The 21,605-nt window shown below is 47.3% G+C and overlaps 1 protein-coding gene across 1 annotated transcript in view; it reads left to right on the top strand.

The window, feature by feature from the left end:
- The window catches only part of PDCD11 (programmed cell death 11), a 1,291,633-nt gene that overhangs the window by 374,544 nt on the left and 895,484 nt on the right, over positions 1 to 21,605 (top strand). The window contains exon 13 of the mRNA XM_069611704.1: positions 7,911 to 8,162. Within this exon, the coding sequence (XP_069467805.1) occupies positions 7,911 to 8,162 (252 nt within the window). The remainder of the gene's footprint in view (positions 1 to 7,910; positions 8,163 to 21,605) is intronic.

Here is a 21,605-nt window from a genome sequence, read left to right on the forward strand (position 1 = left end):
CCAGCCATCACAGAAAAAGCACGGCCGCCCACCGGGACAGTGTAATTCGAACAGCGATCAGTAAGGCAGACTGAGAGCAGAGAGGTCGAGGTGGCACGTAACAGGTTAATTTTTCCTTCTGGTATTCAGCTCCTTGATTGTAAATAGCGTGATATACCAGGCACAGAGTTTAAAAGAATGCGCTTCTCGATCGTCGGCCAATGAAGTTGTCTGAGCAGCGGGTTCATATGAGCACGAGGAGGGGGGGGGTCAAAGCACTGCCCGGGCAGCAGTTTTGAAGCAGTTGAAGACGTCTGATGTGGTAGCTCGGCTGACCTAGGTAAAGAGAGTTGCAATAATCTGTGGTGCTCAAAACCAATCCAGCCACCACAGGAGCCCGATGTTTGGTAGAAATGAAAGGAAGCACCTTAAGCAAAATCCGTAATTTAAAGTGCCCAGATTTGCATTCAGCAGCTACTTGAGATGTCATAGAAAGAGAGGATGAGAGCAGGACACCAAGATTTTTGACTGAGGTCGCTGGTGTAGGGCACGTGCCTAGTGAAGTAGTCCAAAAAGAGGGGGCTAGAGCTGCCCACCACCAGTACCTCAGTTTTAGAGCCATTGAGCTTTGGCCAATTTGTCGCCATCCAGGCACCAAGGTCTTCCAGGCAGCTTTGTAGTCGAGACACAGTATCAGTCGTGGTGAGGTCGAGCCGAACCAGGATCTGCTTAACGTCGGCATACGAATAATATCTGAACCAATGCGACAGTAAGACCAGGAGAAGAGGGCAAATGTACATATTAAAAAGAATAGAAGAAAGTGCTGATCCCTGGGGGACACCACAGACGAGCAGTCCACGAGGGCAGCGGAAAAGAGGCAGGGATACTGACTGGGTCCGGTCAGTCAAAGCTTGGAACCAACCGAAGACCTGATCCGAAATGCCAGCGTCAGCCAGCCGTGCCAAAAGAGTGGAGTGGTCTACCTTGTCAAATGTGGCGGATAGGTCCAACAATAGTACAGCTCCCACCCCGATCGACTAAACGGGCAAGGGCGTCCATAACAGAATTGAGCACAGACTCTGTTCCCCTTCCAGAGCGAAAGCCAGACTGGAAGGGGTTGAAAAAGCCAGAAGATTCCAGGAAGGAGGAGCGAAGAGGGGGAGACGAGAGTCTCAAGCAGCTTCAGATTAAACTGAAGCAAAGAAATGGGTCTTAAATTAGCCATTAGCTTGGGGTCGAGAGTTGGCCTTTTCATCAAAGGAAGCACCAACGCGTGTTTAAGTTGGCTAGGAATTGTGCCAGTTAGAAATGAGTTGTTAATGGCGGCCGTAATATAGGGGAGTAACTCGGTAGCCGTATCTTTGAGGCCATGAATGGCTTTGATTATCTCAAAATCAGGAAATATAGGGAAAGACGACCATGATGCCGTAGGGACCGTTGGCCGAGGAAGGCTCCGACAGTCAGTAGTGGCGGGGGCTGCTTTTGCAATGTCCGCACGTATACATTCTATTTTAGAGGGAAAAAATGCTGCAAGGGAGTCACAGAAGGCTTGAGGGGGTAATTTCAGAGTCCGATTTAGTAGGAGCAGAAAGGGAGTTGACCAATTAAAATAAGGCCTTCTCTGTTGTGACACTGCACTGAAGGTGCTGTGTGTCACAATACAAAAGGTGATGCCTGTGGAGTTTGTCAGACTCCAAAAAACAGAGACGCAGAGTCCAAATCAGATCAAAAATACAGGAGAGAGTGAGAGAAGTCTAACTCAATCCAGGATAAAAATTAAGTCCTAATGTCCAGCTAAAGAGCTCGGGGTCTCTAAGGTAGAAGGGAATTGGCATATAAATGAGAATTCTCCCTAACAGGGTGACAAGCTGTTACACTTGTGAACGGTAGAGCTAAAATCAACTCTAGCAAGGAAGCTACTGCAAGTCCCAACTGAGAAGAGCAAAGCTAAAGACACTGACGTAAGTACCCCAAGTCAGAACAATACCTTTTAGTTAGATGGTCCAGCTGGCTTCTGTCTGGCTGCAGTGATGCAGATTCTGGGTTCCTGGGCCTCAATCGTGAGGACAAGAGGGAGGACGTCTGAGGAATCCTGCGGCAGCGATTTGGAGGTCAGCAGCAGCTACAGCCTCTTTTTAGGTCGGCGGCACTGCGGTTTCAGCACTCTGTAAACAGCACCACCGCGGATCTTGGATACCGGTTGGGCTTCCATCACTCATTGAGTCCTGCACTGTGGTGAGGGGAGTCCAGCTCTGGTCGACCTGCTTCTGGAGGGTCCTGGGGAGACTACTGGAGCTTCTGGCCGGATCACTCTAATACAGATTTCTCGACCGCTGGCACTAGGTTCCTGCATCAGCAAAGAAGTACGACCATTCGAGTTTTTTTTTTAAATAAAATTTGCGGTAAAAAACCCTGCGATGAAAAGTCCCACGATCAAATGACGGTATACCCAAGGAAGGTGGTCCAGTGGTGTTCGTCGTGGGGTAAGTTGGTCCCGCTAACCCAAGGGAAGAAGTCACTTTCGGAGCTTCTCTTGTCGATCAGAAAAAGGAGTTCAGCACAGCAGCAGGGCTTCACCGGGCAACTCAAAGGTCCAGGAGGATGCACCAAGCTTCGTTCGTGGTTTCTTCGTCAGGTTTTTCTTGCCAGAGGTCGACTCTTTCTTCAGTCCCAAAACCCTTGACTTTTAAGCAGGTTTCTCCCATTCATTCACAGCCTAGCTGTCACTCAAAACAGCAGGGTGGCTGTCCTAAAAGGACAGCCAGCCAATCAGGACTGGGTGCATTCAGTAATTCCTAAAGACAAAGGACAAGGGAGTTTCAGGTACCTCCCTCACTTTCTGCCCTTCCAGACACACTGGAGCCAGAGGCGGGTTTCAGTACTGAAGCCCGCCAAAGGCAAAACTAACAAAGGGGGGCCATTTTGACAATAGTCACCCATGGGTGGTATACTGCAGCTGAGAATTCCGCCTGCAGTAGAAAAGCACAATGGTAGAAAAATTAAACCACTGCCACCAGCCATTTAAAGTAGTGACATGAGTAGGTAGGAAAAGGGGCTACTAAGTAACCCCCCCATCATTCCACATAAAATGGTGTGTGCTGGACCTACAAAGAGAAAAGCGAAGTAAAGTCAATTTCACTTTACTACTCTTGGGAACAGTACTTCACACAAGAAAAGGTATTTAAACCGTATGAGAAATATTTAGGATTTCTCTGTGACACTGCACTGAAGATGCTGTGTCATACAAAAAGTAGATGCCTATGGAGTTTGTCAGACTCCAATAACAAAGGAAATGCGTTATCCAAATCAGGTCCAAACACATGAGTGAGAAAAAGGGCTCAATCACTCCAGGGTTAAAATTGAAAAGTCTTAAAGTCCAGCAAAAGAGCTGGGGGTCTCAGGAATTAACACAGAAATTAGAATTATCTGTAACAGGCACAAAAGTCTCTACATTAATCTTTTGGGAGTAATACATGCTCTGAACGAGTTCTATCCCTAGAATCCTGGCAGACTGATTATAGTGACCATTATATATTGATTCTAACAATAGACTTAGGAAATCCCATGGGAAGACACTATGGGGGAGAGGGTCTGGTGGCGAACCACAGGGGGAATAGGATTTTTTGGACACCATGCAATATTACTAAAAGTACAAAGGCAGTAAACCATTTGATAAAATATGAGATGGACTGGTTTGCACCCCTAGGGGTAGTTGAGATTGGTAGTTATCTTAAGAACTTAGCTCACCAGACAGGATCAAGTATAGTGCACTGTGTGGCCCTCCATGGAGCTGAGAAAGCAAACTCTTTGATGTTGAAATTAGAGATGCCAAGCGACCCATGAGACACCAGTTCAGATATGCAAAGGCTGGGCTGGAAGAAAGCGGAATTCGTGAGGCATGACTCGGGCACATTAAAAGGGATTACAAGAAATGGCTCTGGAGAAGGAGGCATTCAGAGTTAAATGCAAAATGGCAGCAAATGTTCTCTGTACAGGCCAAATTAGACCTATTTGGCAAATACTGTCCCAGGCTGAAGGCAATACTAGGCATGCCGTGGTTAACCCCTTAGCAGAGCCTGAATTGGTTCTTTTTTAGGGTACAAATATGCTGCTGCAGGGGAGACAAACACAGTAGAAATACCATCTGTGCCATGGATCCTACACCCTAGCTGGGTGCATATACGTGAGGCAATAGTGGGTTTGAAGGGATCACAGGCGCCAGAACCAAGTGGAGTGTCGAATGCAGTGCTGAAAGAAGACCCTGATGCTTGGGTTACAGTGTTAAAACTGCTGTTTGATAAAGTGTGTGTGGAGAGGAGAGTTCATGCTTTATGGCAGCAGGCAATTTTATTAGCTGTATATAAAAAGGGAGACAGGCGGAGGCCATAGAATTACAGGCTCCTTTCTCTGCTCGATGTTCCTGGGAAACTTTTCTGTAACTTTGTATTACAGGCCCTGCCGCATTTGGTAGATGAAAATAATATATTACACTGTACCCAGACAGGCCTCCGACCAGGCTCGGCAATACCACATATCAGAGTTATGGATTTGCTGATTAGCCTCTACCAAAGGTAATCTGCGCTTGTATATAATATATGTGGACTTCAGTGCCAAATTAGACACTATGTCACCTGTAACTATGGCTGCCCGGAATGGCTGTTTTCAATCTTGAGACTTCTCCATAAGATCAGTTCTGTGCGAATAAGTCTAAGAAGTGAGGGTAAACTGTCAGAAGCTGTGGTGATCAACATGGGTGTCAGGCAAGGGTGTGTCCTGGCTCCCTTGTTTAACCTATATCTGGCAGATCTCCCCGCACACCTGCTTGCCATATAAGGTTGCCCTGTAAAAATGGGTGATACTGCCATCACTAGTTTACTTTATGCAGACAACCTCATTTTGTTGGACCGCACCATACATGGATCAAAAAATAAGCTCACGGCCTTTATAGAATATGCAAATGAAAATGGGTTGGTAATTTGCACAGCAAAAACAAAAATGATGGTCGTCACCAGCAGGCCATTCAGTAAAGTACGCATTACCACTGATATACAAAGCACTGAATATGTGCCAAATTATTTATATTTATTATATTTAGGTATGCCTCGGCAGGCAGACAGCGATTATAGACCACTCATTGCCGGTAAACAGAGTAAAGCCAGGCAGCTTACATTTGCTATCAATAAATTTGCACATAATACTGCAGGCTACTCTATGGAAGGGATTATAAGGCTATACAAACAAAGCTTTGCCCCGGCAATACTATATGGGCGAGAAGCCCTCGCACTGCCAAATCGAACATTCCGAGATATAATTGAGGGTTTCTTTTGGGGGTGCTCCTGAGGCTACCCCTCAACATCAATGGCCTACCTCCGTTTGGAATTCGGCCTGGTGTCTTTATCTAGCCAGGTACTGATCAGAAGAGGCATACTCTTCATTAAGATGAGAACTGATCCTAAGTGTCCAATTCTGAAAATCTTGGGCAAAAGAACGGGGGCGAATCGATCATGTAACAGCAAGGGGGATGATTTTAATAAACTTAATGTGGCATGCTTTACCATGATCGATTGGCACCCTGACTTTGCACTGGGTACAAGGTTTGATACATTGAAAGCCTTGTTTAAGAATAAGTTACAGCAACGGGACTGGACAAACGACTACACCCATCTAGCTACATTGCGCAACTTTAAATATCTTGAGAATATTGCATATCGATACCTCAAGACTCCGTATTATCTATTGAGATGTTCAAGCCCAGCTGTATAAAGTTTTAGACTACGGCCCCAGACCAATCAGCTCTGTGTGTTGGCACTGCAGGGGGAGGCGCTTAAAAATCATAGAAAAAAACAGAATTTGTAGTGTGTGTGCTGGAATCTAATGTTGAAACCCCTAGGCACGTCTTGACAGCATGCCCAAGGTGGGCATCCCTTTACATGACGCTGCTGGGGCAGTTTGTGGACCATTATGATATCATGTCTGACGAATTCTGGGCTTATTGTTTGAATTTGACTCAGAGGGGGTTCACATGGCACTATTTAATATCTGGAGTGAACTGTGGGATATACTGAGGACCTGACCATAGTTACGCCTATGTTGTACCCTCATACTGATGACAATAGATTTACTATGTGATGTTGGTAGAAATGCTGGATATGTCTTAAATGTCTAAATTTTCTTAAATGGTTTATACATTTAAATGTCAAACGTTTTAAATGCCAAATGTTTTAAACATTTTTAAATGTTTGTATTTATCTTTTAATGTTAAACTATGAATATTGACTGAATAATTGTGTAAAGGTTCTTAAGTGAATCAAAACAAATATTTCTAGAACCAGCTCAGCTTACATGTTAGACATAGGTGGGGGTGAGGTTAGGCGGTTTGGAGGTGGATCAACAATCACATTAACATTCACATCTACCTCACGTTTTGGAAGATGAGAGATAAGAGTTATTCTTTTGACCATCATTATTATCCAGATCAATTATAGGAGTAGGGGTTACAGTCCAACTCACAGTTTGGTTATCCAACAAACTTTGTATTAACTCAGCTTTCATTCCTTTAGTACAAAGGCATTTTTCTTTACACATTTTCAGTTTTTCTATTGCCAGTCCTTACCTCTTAATCCAAATAGTGTGGGAAACAAGGTTATGAAAAAGAATGATGTGTTTCAAATGATAGGTCAGGATGTTTAGGCCGTTGGCCTCCCTTCCCCACGTTTTCAGCATGGGGCAATGCGGTTCACTCGAGCGTAGCACAATCTCTGGCTTCTTTAGCACGAGGATACAGTTCAAGCAATAGCATCATGGCTTTCGACGCACAAGTCTCCTTGTTCTCAAAGTCTTTTCACCTCGAGGGCCTGATGTAACCAAATAAACAACAAGTTCCTTTCCGCTTTAGATTCTCACAAGTATTCGCTTTAGGTAATTCACTATTCACCCTGGATCCCCCTCAGCCGGCAAAACCTTTGCGCATGGTACCTCTCTCACTCGTGCAATATCTCTCCTGCACTCTGTATCCAACTCATCAACAGACTCAGTACTCCGCTCCATGTTCCGTCCTCTGCCTGGTCTCTCGGTCCATCTCTTGATCTCACTGGTAAACCTTTGGCTCGGTTTTGCTCCTATGTGTCTTTATACTTGTAACATTCTGTGCCTCCCTCCAATGGGTCCACGTCCCACAGATCTCTTGGGCCCAATCTAGACCTGTTCTTTTCCCCTTCATTGGGCAATCACATTCCACAGCTATATAGGCCCTTATTACGCCCATCCCCTTTTCATGAGCAGCATTTTGAAAAGTCTGTCACGCTTGCTGTTGGTTTGGTATTCTGCTCACTCTGAACCGTGGTGTTCTGTTTCTCTTGTCTGGATTTGACCGGTGCCAGTGTGTCCAGATCTGTATCGATGCCGTTGATGTCCTCCTGCAGCCTGCTGTCCTCCCCCCGTTACCGCATTGCTTTAGAGTTCATATAGTTCTGAAATAAAACTATGAACTCTGGGGCTAGTAATGAGGGTGTAAGGCATTGGTTGACAGACACTGGTACCAGTGTGAACAATCAAGACGCATGTAGAGTGTTCAGGGATTGTGCAGCCTTCCCAGCTCTAGAGTATGTTCGGCTCTGGCATATGCCTGGTAGGCTGCCTACTTCGGGTCAGGAAGGTTTCTTGTCCCCACTACCACCTACTCTGGACAGATCAGCCCCTGACGCTGTGGCTTATGTCATGTCCCAGAATGGTCCCTCGAGGTGAGTAGGGAAAGGATAAACTGTATGAAAGTATGTGAGATGATCTTGGTGACTTGTGCTGCTATTAGTTTTACATAGGTGATTTTATTTAGCTAATTCATGTGTTTAATAAAAATGACAGTAGTTGGTCGAATGTCTGTCAGTGGATACAGTTCCCATTTCCACGTTAATTTTATCTAATTCTCTTCCCAGGTATTGACTGTTTTTCCTGAGGCAAAAAAGCTGATTCTGACTTTGAAGAAGACGCTGATCGATTCCAGTTTGCCAGTCATTTCAAGTTACCTTGATGCAAAGCCTGGCATGACAGTCCATGGATTCATTGCACGTGTGAAAGATTTTGGCTGCTTGGTGCAATTCTACAATGATGTGCGCGGTCTAGTCCCTAGAAGTGAGCTAAGCACTGAACCAGTACCCTTTCCAGAGGAGGTTTTCTACGAGGGACAGGTAAACACTCTTCGTTTTGTGTAGATAATATATTCAGTGACCTATTCTTGGTAAGGGACATCAGCAATTTGATTAGAGCTGTATATTGTCAGTGGATCAGTGCACTTTCATGTTGGCATACTGTATTGGTTGTGGTCATTTACACCTTCATGTTTTGGTCATGTTTATAGTTGTCTGTTGAAACTCCTTCTTTGGAGCATTGTTGTGGTGTATTATATCCTCGTTTTGTGGTTCTGATTTTGTTGATGCCTGTTGCAACTCCACGTCAGAACTGTGGTAATGGATGGTGTGTAATGGTTGTGGTCTTATTATACCTCAGTTTTCGTCGCTCTGCATTGGTTCTCGTCCAGGTAAGGCCTATTTAGCTTGACACCAGCATCAACCAGGAACTACTCTTGACTGCTCACTGGAGCTATACATGGATACCTATATAACATTAACTGGGTGTTCGGTAATCTGTATGAAGGAGCTCCAGAACATGCCTAGAACACATTTATAGCATACTGTGTCGTATATATAAGGGCAGAAAGTTGTTAACACAAATCAAACTTCCATTTGAGATGTTATGTCGAAGCTTGTTTCCAGAGGTAGCACCTGCTTACTGGCTGATACCAGACACCCAGCATCTGATTATAGCTATGCTCGTCAAATCCTTCATTCGATTCCTGTGGTCCATTACACCTTCAATTTGTCAGTCAGTTTTGACAGTGGTGTGTGATTGGAGGGCTAGCTTATGCCAGCCCATTAGTAAAAGGGCATTTCTAGGGGCAAAACGCTAACATTGCCTCAGGTTTCAGTGTTCTGTTGAACTCTGCAGGTTTACTTACATGCTGCAGGATTTCGCCACACAGAAGCTGCCGCAATTTTCGGAATATATTTGGCCATAATGGTTGGACTTGGGTTCCATAGCCTTGGCTCCAGTTTTGATTTCTGGCTGCTAGACATTCTTCCTAAGCTGATCTGTCCTCTCCCCGTCCTCCACATCGGATGGGCTTTGATTTCTGGGTTGGAACCATCTGTTGAGATGGATTTCTAGAATTTGGCCTGGTGGACAGATTTTAGGAGATGAGCCTGATCCGACACATCAGCCTGATCCTATCTATTTGGAGGAAGACGAGCTATATAGTGAGATACCTGCCTCTACCCCTGCGTCTACCTATCCAGGGTTTATCCCCAGTTCAGCTAAGTGGTCTGCCCAAGATATAGATAGTTATGCAGCGCATTACTTTCCTAGCAAATTATTTCGAAGAGCACCCCCAAGCTCTCCAAAGTCTGGCAGACATGCCTCCCACTACCCAGGGGTCAAGCTCAAACACAACACCTGTGCTCACTCAGTCAAGCCTGTCTGCCCAACCAAATTTGTCTAGTCAACCGTCAGGGAAAAGTGTCTCGCCCCTCAGGGGCACTATATGACGAACCAGTCCACAAGACACCTCGCATATCCTCTGACCTTTACAATCTGGATGCAAGAGAAGAAGAGTACATAAATGAGGATAACCCTTATTATGAGGACATTGACTACGTCGATGCAGGGGAAGATCAGGTTGACACTGAGTCGGTGGTCTTTGCCATGGACTCTCCACCCCCGCAAGACCCTACTTTACCCGATTCCACGGTGGACAATCAGCCCCTAGTCAATGGCATACTTCTCAGGGCTGCTGAACACTTTGGGATTGAAACAGGACACCCAACAAGATCAAGATTTCGCAGAAAACATCTTGGAGCGATAAGAAACAGACTTTTCAGTTTATACCCCTACTCAAGTCGGTACAAAGGATTCAGCCATTTCTAGAGCTGCCTAATCAGACCAGGGCAGTAAACCCCAGGATCTAAAAACTTTTTCGACCAGCACCTTCCGACCCTTTGTATGTAAGGGTCACCTTAGACCAGACTCTCTGGTAGTTACTACTACCCGCAAGAGTGCCGGTACCCACTTGGCCTTGTCCGAAGCTCCTCCGTACAAAGAAAGTAAACTGTATGATATGGGAAGGAAGATAGCCTCTTCAGTGGCATACCCAGCACATATTGCTAATAATTCCACCTTACTAGCAAGCTACGACTGCACAAAGTGAGACGAGGTTACAGCCCTTGCTGAATCAGCGCCAGAACCACTTAAGTCCAAGCTCTCCCTTGTGGCTGCCAAAGGCAGAGCAACAGCTGGCATCCTACTAAAGAACAACTTTGACGCAGCGGATAACGCAGGGCGCGTTGTTGCTGAGGCCACTATTCTGAAACGTCACACCTGGCTTAGACAGTCAGGATTTAAACTAGAAACTCAGGCTAGCCTGCTCAACTTGCCTGTTGAGCCAAATGTGTTGTTTGGAAAAGCAGTTGAGGACGCTCTTAAATCTGCCAAGGAGGATTATGAGACACTTAAATCCCTTAGCCAGCTGACAAACGGACCAACCAGAGGGGTGGCAATCATTTTCGATGTTTTCGTGGCCAAAACGCGCAAAGAGGCACCGGATTCAGTCGGTCCCAAGGTTCCTCGTGGAACAATAATCAACGCGCGTCCCAGGGTTACCCCAGGGGTCAGCGCAAAGGTCACGGAAGAGGGAGAGGCTCCCCCACCAGAGGTGGAGGAACACACTCCAAACAATGAGCCCGCTACAGGTCCCCTCCCATGCCTCCCCAGTCGGGGGACGAATATCACATTTCACCCACGCATGGGAGGGGATAACATCAGACAAGTGGGTGTTGTTGACAGTGACAGGAGGTTACTGCATAGAACTTCAAGAAAGACCTTCAAACCTCCCCCCCCCGTGACAGAAAAGACCATCACAGTAAGAACAACTCATCCTGGTAGAGGAGATCAAGACTCTACTCCTCAAAGACGCCATCAAGGTTGTGCAGTACAACAAGGTAAACCAGGGTATTTATTCAACGTACTTCCCTGTGCCAAAAAAAGATCTAACCATGCACCCGGTAGTAGACCTGCGCCCGGCAAACAAGTTTGTCAAACCTCAAAAATTTCCCATGACAACGCTACAAGAAGTAATCCCTCTGTTAAAACGGGGGGATTACATGGCAGCATTGGACATGAAAGATGCTTATTTTCATATTTCAATGTTCCCAGCACACAGAAGATTCTTGAGATTCAAAGTAGCAGACCAGCACTACCAGTTCAAGGTGCTGCCCTTCGGGATAGCTTCGGCTCCAAGGGTGGTCACCAAGGTACTGGCGGTGGTGCCAGCGCACCTAAGCAGGGAGTCAATCCCAGTGTACCCTTACCTGGACGGATGGCTGATCACAGGAGAAACCTACCAACTTTGCAAACTAAACACGCAGAGAACTATAGACCTTCTCTTCCGATTGGGCTTCTCAATAAACAAGAAAAAGTAGTCTGGTATCAAACAGATCCAAACAGGTCCTAGGAGCTGTATTAGATACAAAGACAGACTTAGCCTTCCCATCCATGGAAAGAGTACAAAACATGCTTCGGCTAATACCCCAGTATCAAGCCGGTCTCCGGATAAGCGTACGCAAAGCAATGCGTCTACTAGGCATTGTGCATTTACTTGGTTCCCCCATGCGCGCCTGCACATGCGACCAATGCAGGAGTGGTTGGCGAAACAATGGTCTCAGGCAAGTGGTCAGTGGGACGATCTAATGATTGTTTCGCCTACACTGGTTCAGAAATTACGCTGGTAGTCAAGGGAAAATCTGCTCAAGGGGAAACCCTTTCACGAAGCGCAAGCGGTCGTCACAACAGATGCATCACTTTCCGGGTGGGGGGGCCCACTACCTTCAGCACAAAGCACACGGCCTGTGGTCACAAGTGACAGCACAGAAACACATCAATGTACTGGAACTATTGGCAGTTTTCAAGGCACTTCAAGCCTTCGAGGACCATCTGACAAACCAGTCGGTACAAGTCCTAACAGATGGCACCACCGCAATGTTCTATGTCACCAAGGTACACACTCTCCAAATCTGTCCAAACTGGCTCTGAAAATATGGAAGTGGGCACTCAGACGAGGGATGTCCCTGTCCTCCCAACATGTTCCAGGGGTACTCAACACTCTAGCAGACTCTCTCAGCAGAGATCCTTTGCCAGATGAACACATGTGGCAGCTACACACAGACGCGGTAGACCACTTCTTCTCTCTCTCTGGGGCTACCCTTCTCTAGACTTGTTCGCTACAAGAGGACACAAAGTATGCCCAGACTTCGCGTCCAGATTCCCCCAACCAAACTCCAAGGGGGAACGCACTTGGGATGAACTGGTCAGAGAAATTTGCTTACGCTCTTCGGCCCCCCCCACCCCCGACTCCGTTAATCAGCAGAATAGTGAACAAGCTACACATGGATCAGATAACACTCATCCTAGTTGCTCCTCTGTGGGCGATACAAGCGTGGTATCCACATCTGCGCAAACTGGCGATGTGCGATCCCATCAAGCTCCCGTAAAAGGTCAACCTGTTGACTCAGCACGGGGGACAACCATACACCCACAACCTCACTCTTTGAACCTATCAGCATGGCTCCTGAAGTCATAGAGTTCGGTCACCTTAATCTTCCACAACAGTGTGTGGATATCCTGGAAGAAGCAGGTAAACCGAACACCAGACACTGCTATATTCACAAGTGGAAGAGATTCGTCATTTGGTGCCAATCTAAGCAACTCAACGCCATAGAATGTACTCCATCACACATTCTAACCTACTTGCTAAATTCAGGTTTAGTCTTTAATTCTCTAAAAGTCCATCTAGCAGTTTTATCATCCTATACCGCCTCTCAAAGTAAAGTCTCATGGTGGAAAGTGCCAGTCATTAAGGCGTTCATGGAAGGAGTGAAGAGAATACATCATCCAATCTCCAATCCCTCACCTGGGTGGGACCTAAATGTGCTACTAGCAAACTTCATGCGACCCCCCTTCGAGCATTTGCATCAAGCTACCCTTCGACACATTACCTACAAGACTGCCTTCTTTGTGGCTATTACTTCCATAAGAAGAGTCAGCGAACTCCAGGCCTTGTCAGTGCAGGACCCTTTCTTTGTCATCCGTAAAGACAAATTGGTTTTACAGACTCACCATAGGTTCTCCCCTAAATTTGTTTCCAAATTTCACGTTAACCAATCAATTGAGCTTCTGGCTTTCTTTCAGAAACCAACTAGCTCATCCGAGGTCAAACTCCACACACTAGATGTTAGGAGGGCGGTTCTCTACTATGTAGACAAGACCAAACCGCTTAGGACTGATCAACTGTTCGTCTCCATGGCTACAGGCAGACAAGGAGAACGTGTTTACAAAAGAGCAATCTCCAAATGGATAGTGAAATGTATACAATTATGCTATTCATTATCAGACAACGCTACCTTCTACACCAAGAGCCCACTCCACACGGGGTACTGGGGCTACTCTAGCCTTTATTTCAAATGTCCCCTTAGACAGCATTTGCAAAGCAGCTACATGGAGCTCAGTTCACACCTTCACTCAGCACTACTGCATTGACACACACTCCAAGACAGATAAACAGGTGGGACAAGCAGTGCTAAAACATCTATTTGCCGCTACTCCTTCTCATAACACTACTCGCTAATCTATGCATAGCATGTGATCTAAGCAGATTACACAAGCATCAGAAGGAATACATTACTCACCGTAATTGTATTTCCGGTGCTTGTATCTGCTTAAATTCACATGCACCCACCCTGCCTCCCCTGAGAGAAGGTGATTAGATGTTATATGAGCTTTAGCTGCTTGGGAACGCTGTACTCGCGTTACTCATACAACCTCATGTCAGAAAAATACAATCTGAGGGACCTATACACGTCAGGGATCATGGGTACAGGGGACGTCATACTAGGGATAGTATTACTGGCACGCCCTATTTCGACGTCCATTTTCGAGATTCTAAAAGAACTAGATGTCTGCCTATGCAGAGCATGTGAATCTAAGCAGATACAAGCACCAGAAATGATTACGGTGAGTATTGTATTATATATATATACATATATATATATATATCGTTTTCAAAAATTGATTAGCAGAATTTAATTCTTTTTTGAATAGCAAACAGACCGATTTGATTAGCAATATTGTACAGATATTGGTAATGTCACCAGAAATTATTTGTACCAAAGACATGAAATGAGCAACAATATAGCAGTTTTGCATACTACTGAAATAAGACATTAGTGAGAGGAGTCAGGCCTTGCAAATTCTTCAGCTAGACCTGCAGGTCGGGTAACTTAGTTTACCTATTCAACTTGAGAGAAATGCACTCTACGCATAAGAGAGGACAACAAATAAAAAATGTGATTTCTGTAAAATGGTGCATGTCACTACAAATCCACTTTGTTTGGATCACTACTGCCACCCAGAGGCCAGCGATGCACAGTGAACACTGCAAACAAAGTAAATGTTCAATAAGTTTCAAACATCTCTTGCAAATGCTACTCACCCTACATACAAAGCAACTTGACTATATGAGTGGGCAAAAAGACTTTGCTAGCCATAGATGAGTGTCTGTAAAATGTAGAAGGTTAGCTGCATGAATGGACACAAATACATCAGATAAAAAGGCTCTGAAAACAGTTTGGCCAGCTGTCTCTGCAGGTGGTTATATATAACACAATCAATCCTAAAGCAAAGCAAGCTCTGGAGGCCAACTACAGTGTTTGGTATTGCAGTAGATCTGTAGATGTACAGACTGGATGGAACTATTGATCACTACTTTGCGTAAGCATCTAGTTTGCTTTGTGTATTTGTTATGTAAGAGGCAAGAAAGACTAAGCCGAGTGGACTACGTAGCAGGCATAGAACTGGGCAAACAAGGTGAAATATTGTAGTTTGTGGTCGTCTCACTTTCAGGGTACCTGGTATAAAGCAACAGTGATTATACAGAACGTCATAGAATGTCAAGGAGTATGGGTTTGCTCATGGGAGCACCAATTGCAAGATGTATGCAACCTGCAGGTTACAGAATTAGGGTTGCCATCAAAAGCATTTGATCATGTGATCATGTACATTTTCATAAGTCAATATGATGAATCTTCCCCAACAAAATGATGTATAGTTGACACTATGAAATGTAGGTACAATAACCTAAACTTTACTGTAAAGCATGGAGTTGATGCAGCGTTAGGAATGGAATTGCAGGACTGTCTTTTAAAAAAATATAAAGTTGAGACCGCCAGGGGGTGCAGAAGGCAACGATTGCCTGAAGCTCGCAATCGTGTGGGAAGATGATTAGATCCCGTTTACCAGAGACAAGAAGGTGAAAAGCGAGAAACAGAGGTCGGACGGACTGCCGAAAAATGGCAGGCTAAGTTGAAGTGACAACTCGTTGTGAGCCACAGTGACCAGCGGTCAGCGTTTCGAAGTAGAAACCACATAGGAGGAAACTGCCCAGCGGTCCCTGCGGAATCCCGCCAGCACCCGTGTGGAAGGCATACAGGCACCAGGAGCCGAGTCGCAAGGGAAGCGAACCACGCTGAGAGGAGGAGCGGATGCCAAACCCAAGCGCGGGCTTTAGACACAGCATCCGCGAGATCACTCAGACGAGAAACCAGAAACACAGCCCCATTGTGACAGAGACAGAGAAGGGGGGGGGGTGCGCCAGCTGAACAGCGCTAGGGCGAGAGAGACTCTGAAGCATCCCACAGCAGATCTACAAGGGACGTCTGTAGAGGACCGGCGGGTGAGACCGGCCCCCACTCCAGGGAGAGGTGCACAGAGGAAGGCTGCGACGCGGCCCCATAGCAGCGGAGAGGAGCCGCAATAAAATGCCAGCGCGGGCCAACAGAGGCACTGCAGGAGCCCCTGGCTAAGGATTGAAAGTGGAACACCCTCCCAAGCTGAGAACACGCAGCGAATGCCGCACTTGGGCGGGGATCACGCAGCAATGGAAGAGCTTGGACAGAGGCAGGATAGGAGCATTGCAACTCCAGAGGTTAGTGATCCGCTTGGGGTGGCGGAGGGGCATGGCTCCACTAATAGGAGCGAACACACCGGGGAGCAGAGAAAGAGTGAATGCCGGGAGGAAACGGCTTCAGCAGAGCTCTAGAGAGATCTGACTGTGGGAGCCCAGCATAAACCAGCGGGCCCCAGACTGCATAAAGGGAGTGGGGTCACTGGGTGCAATTGAGGACCCAAAAGGAGAAAAGAGCCATACTGGAAGGCTTAAACACTGAGATGCTCAGAGAGGCGGCGCAGCAATAAGGCCCTGGAGGCAGAAGCAGAACAAACAAAATTGCTCTACATATTGCGGCAGACACCCGCAAGCTCCAAGTATCAATGAGACAAACAGTCCTACCAGTAAGGACATAGGAAACACAACGTGGCACCACGTCGTGGGGCTTACCGAAGGAGATACTCCATCATATTGGGTGGTAAAGTGCCCACCCCATAGAAGAGAGCCCAGTACAAAGTGAGGACACCGGGAAGGGCCCCTTCCTGCGCCTCAGACGCCCGTGGGTCCACAAGAAGCATCTCATCCCCCACGGAAGATCAAGAAGGAACCCCACGCAGACAAAGGAGGGCCAAAGTCGGGAGGAAATACTTTAAGCCGAACCCAGTGTCGCCGTCAAAGCCACCATGAAAAAGGTACGATAGTGGGGATCATAAGGGACATTGGCACACAAGAATCAAAGGTGACACACGCACAGAGAAATATTCCTGAGAAAAGAAGGGAAAAGTAGGTCAGGACAACCAATAGATACCCGAGGGGAGGGCGGTGTTCAAACCCTGGTGGCCCTCAGTAATAGGAGGGCATCTCAAGTCATAAGACCATAGTAGCCATCTAGGGCTACGGTTCAGTTTACTCGGTTAACTAAGTTGATGGTTATGGGGAGTACGGGGGAGGAGGGGAACAAACGGTTAAGCAACTCCAGTGGGGCATCACGGATGGGAAGGAAGGGGTGTGAGTCAAGGATCAGGGTCAAAAGGGACAGCATGAGACAGTGTAACAATGGAAGAACAATGTGAATCAGGGATGGGACGGCCTACTTTAAGGGATGATACGTTGAATGTCAAAGGGCTTATCTTGCCAACTAAGAGGTCCCTACTGACAAGAGAATGGGCAAGAGCGGAACTGGATGTACTCTTTATGCAGGAAACAAGACTCAAAGCAGGGAGAGACCATTGAGAGGTAGAGGGCTGGGACAAACATTCTGGGCATCTGGAAATAAAAAAGGGGTGGGGATCCTTCTCAGTAAGTCTTTTAGAATAGAGAACCCAATAATAGAGTGGGCAGCAGAAGGCAGACTGATTATAGTGCAGGGTGCATGGGGAGCCACGAGAATCGCGCTAATGGGGCTCTATGCACCATACCAAGGTCGGGCGGCATTCAATGTGAGATCTTAGCCGCCCTGAGAGGGGAGGTTGAAGAGCTGGTGGTGGTAGGGGGGGATTTTAACACCTGGGCGGATCCCAGAATGGACCGGCAGCAGACAGGGATGCAGATAGAGTATCCCAAGGGAGGCAACCAGTAAGTTTGCAGCCACACGGCTTCAGGGGGAGTTAGTGGATCTCTGGAGATGCAATCCGGGAGAAAAAAGTATGTACGTTTAAGTCGGAGGTCCACAACACCTTCACAAGAATCGATTACTTGTTGATTAATAAAGAACACACATCCAGGGTGCATGATATGATCCGCCCAGTAGCATGGACAGATCACAATATGGTCATAGCCACATTAGAAATGGAGGGGATGGGCAGAGGGAACACCAGGTGGAAATGCAACAACTCCCTGTGGTTGGATAAGTTATAAGACCAGGAGCTGCGTACAGCAAAAGAGGAGTACTTCCAAATTAATAATAACGGGGAGGTGGGCATGGACACGATGTGGGACGCGGGTAAGGCAGTATGGAGAGGTCATCTTATAAGAGAATGAGCAAGTCGTAAAAAGGAACGCAAGCTACTTGAGGATAAACTGAGGAGGGGGATCATAGAACTGGAGGGGAGACTACATGACCAGGGGTCATGCGCTAGAGAACACCTAGCAACTCTCAATGAAAAACGGGAAGAACTAAAGGTGTTGGGGAAGGGGGATATAGTAAGAAAGTGAAGTTTTTGAAACAAATTCTATGAAAAGGGGGACAAGGGCGACAAAATGCTAGCCGTTTAGACTCAGAGCTCAAGAGCAGAGAGATGGTTGGAGGGGCTTCAAACAGAAGAGGTCTGGTACGTTCAGCAGAAGAAATAGCGGACCAATTTGCTAAATACTATGAAACCCCATACTCAACGGAGGGGGTCCGAGTTGGGGGTGCGATGGAGGACTATATTAAAGCAGCCAAGCTAACGCATCTGACGGACACAGAACTTGCCCTCATGGAGTCTGACATTACCCCGGAGGAAGTGAGGCAGCCATAAAGAGACATCCGCCAGGGGGCAGGGGCCCCGGGAGAGGATGGATATAGCATTAGATTCTGTAAGCATTTTGCAGACATCCTGTCCCCTCAGCTGGCGAGGCTGTTTAACCACATAAGGGAGACGGGCGGGGCACCACCCTCATTCTCTGCTGCTCACATAGTAGTAATCCCCAAGGAAGGGAGGGACCTCAAGTGCTGGAAATCATACCGACCCATATCACTCCTGAACGTGGATACTAAGGTATATACAAGGATGTTAGCCTCACACATGAAGGACATTATGCCCTGCCTAGTCCACCCAGACCAGGTGGGTTTCATAAAAGGTAGGCAGGGGGCGGATGCCATGCGGAGAACCCTGGATGGTATGGAAAATACCGAATCGAGGGAAACGAAGCTCTCTTCCACATGGACTCGGAGAAAGCGTTTGATAGGGTACATGGAATTTGGCGAGACATTCATAAGAGGGATTCAGGTTCTGTACAGATCCCCGAAAGGGAGGGTGATTGTAAACAACAAAGTCTCAAAGGAGATCACCATGACCAGGGAACGATAGGTGCAGCAGAGAATAAACTTGCAATGTTCACGGACGATATCTTGCTGTACTTACCGAACCTACATGAAGACATTCCGAAAGTCTTTCAAATGATTCAGAAATTTGGCAAATTGGCCGGTCTCAAAGTGAAGGCCAGACATGCATGCATACGATCGAGCCACCCAGTTCAGGGCCTTGGTACTGCTTCTATGAGGAGACAAGCAAAAGCAATGGGTGGCCATTGAGAACTATCGAATGAAGCCAGTCTTGCTTGGTGAGTGGTTATGGGCCCCAAGGAAATCCTTCCCAAAAAGCGTCATCAATCACTTTGCAATGGGCCCCCTCATGCGACTCTGGTGGTGCAAGAGGAAAATGTCTGGACTCACTACCTGGCCGCCCCCCATCAGTTGTCTATGGGCGCCGCCGATTCGGGATGACATCAGAGACCCAATATGCTTCCAGAGTTTATACGAAGCTGGACTGGAAAGAGTTGGCCAGATGATAAAGCCAAATGGGTGTATAACTGTACAAGAACTGGAATCAGGCCTGCAAATTGGGCCGTTAGATGTGTTTAAATTCTTGCAGCTCAAGGGGACTCTGTTGTCGGCGAGATGGAAGGACAAGCTGGAGAGAGACTTTACCCCCTGGGAACGAAATTCTAAGCAAATCGACCCTCACCAAGGGCCGCACCTCAAGGCTATATATGGCGTTCCTGGAGGCAAGAGGAAATAAAACAGGGGGGGGGCCTCAGAAAAAGGTGGGAGAAGGACATGGGCCCAATGATAGACGCCCTATGGTCTCTAATCTGAACATCAGATCACAAAACATCTCTCATATCTCAGTACAAACTGCACAGACTTAAGCTGCTGCATAGGTGGCAATTTGACCCCAAAAGACTTATTAAAATGTTCCCTCAAACTAGCCGCAGGTGCTGGAGAGGTTGCGGTGCCGGGGCTGATTTCTGGCACATGTGGTGGGCCTGCCCTGAGTCACCAACGTACTGGAAAGAGGTCCTGGGTTGGATTGGGATGATCGAGGGGATTCCTAAAGACTGTGACCCCAGATTGGTCTTATTTGGCCTAGAGCTGCAAGACGAACGATGGAAAAGGGTGCCACACATGACACATTTCTTGCTCTTGGCGGCCAGGGCCTACATAACTATAGTGTGGAAATCGGACTCTCTCCCGACCGAAGTAACCTGGGCCAGAAAAGCTAAAGACCTGTACGAGATGGAAAACCTAACGGCCAACCTGCACGACACTGCACCGAGTAGAGAAATGGAGTGGGCTTCCTTCAACAAGGCTTACAAATGACAGAGATGAATGCGTTTCCACGTCATTCACGAATATAGGAGCCTGAGTAGCCTCCTAAACTGTTGCCGACAACCCGTTTGAACTCCGGGCAGGCGTAGGAGGGTATATGGAGGGGGGAAAGGGGAATGTTTTTTGTTGGTTTTCCATGTTAATGCTTTTGATCATGCTTCTGTTATGCATCTGATGTTCTATACAGAAAAATGCTCAATAAAAAAAAAATATATATTATAATTAAAACACAAGAAAGACTGTATCCCAGTCTATGGCGTAGCAGCACTCCGGCATTGATTGTGTGGAAAAACTTCATCAGTCCTTATCAACTCCATGCATGAGACATTTTTTGCTGTGCAGATTGGAAGTCCTTTATTCATTAAAAGTATTGGTCATGGAAGGCAGCAGCAACGTTGCACACAAAGAAAAGAACAACGCGTTTCACCCTACACCCTTCGTCTGATATATATATATATATACATTCTTGCCTACCACTCCCACACATGATTCACTGCAGGCAGCCGGCGCGAGGTAAGAAAGCCCACTTCTGGGCGCTCGTTAGTAACTTTGGGCTAAACTAGGCCCCCAGGCCCCCGAAGCGTCCCTTTCCCACCCCCCACCCACTTCCTGTTCCCTGTTCCCCTCCCAACCCACCCATCCCCGCTGTGATTGGGCCGTGAGCCTGACTGAAAAGGGTCTATCGACCCTCCTCACACCGGCCCCTGCATTCACTGCAGGCAGCCGGCGTGAGGTAAGAAAGCCCACTTCTGGGCGCTCGCTAGTAACTTTGGCCTAAACTAGGTCCCCAGGTCCCTGAAGCATCCCTCTCCCACCCCCACCCGCTTCCTGGTCCCTGTTCCCCTCCCGCCTCCCAACCCGCCCATCCCCGCTGTGATTGGGCCTCGAGCCCCTCATCACTGGTCCTCCCAGGGCAGCCCTCTGCCCGGCAGCCCCCTGCGGCTAAGGACCCCGAGGCCAAGGGAGGCTCCAACAGAGGAGGCTCCAGGAAGTGTCAGCAGGTGTCCGCAGGGGAAGCCAGTGGCCAGCCGTCAACCAGCAACTACAAGGACCCATAAGGTAGGGTGGCTTGGGTTGGGGAGAGGTAGAGCTCCCCTCCCCCCCCCCAGATACCGGACCACTCGACAAAACCAATGCCGATCAATGTAATCACTGCCAACTGCCGCAAACAGCATTGATAGCAGGCCCTCTGCGCCCAAATTGCATTGTGTGACCCCAGACTGCACTGATAGGCCGCTCTCCCACTATACAGGTCTGTCAAATTTAGCAGGG

Source organism: Ambystoma mexicanum, chromosome 8 (genome assembly GCF_040938575.1).
Source record: "Ambystoma mexicanum isolate Mex_15411 chromosome 8, UKY_AmexF1_1, whole genome shotgun sequence".
NCBI lineage: Eukaryota > Metazoa > Chordata > Amphibia > Caudata > Ambystomatidae > Ambystoma > Ambystoma mexicanum.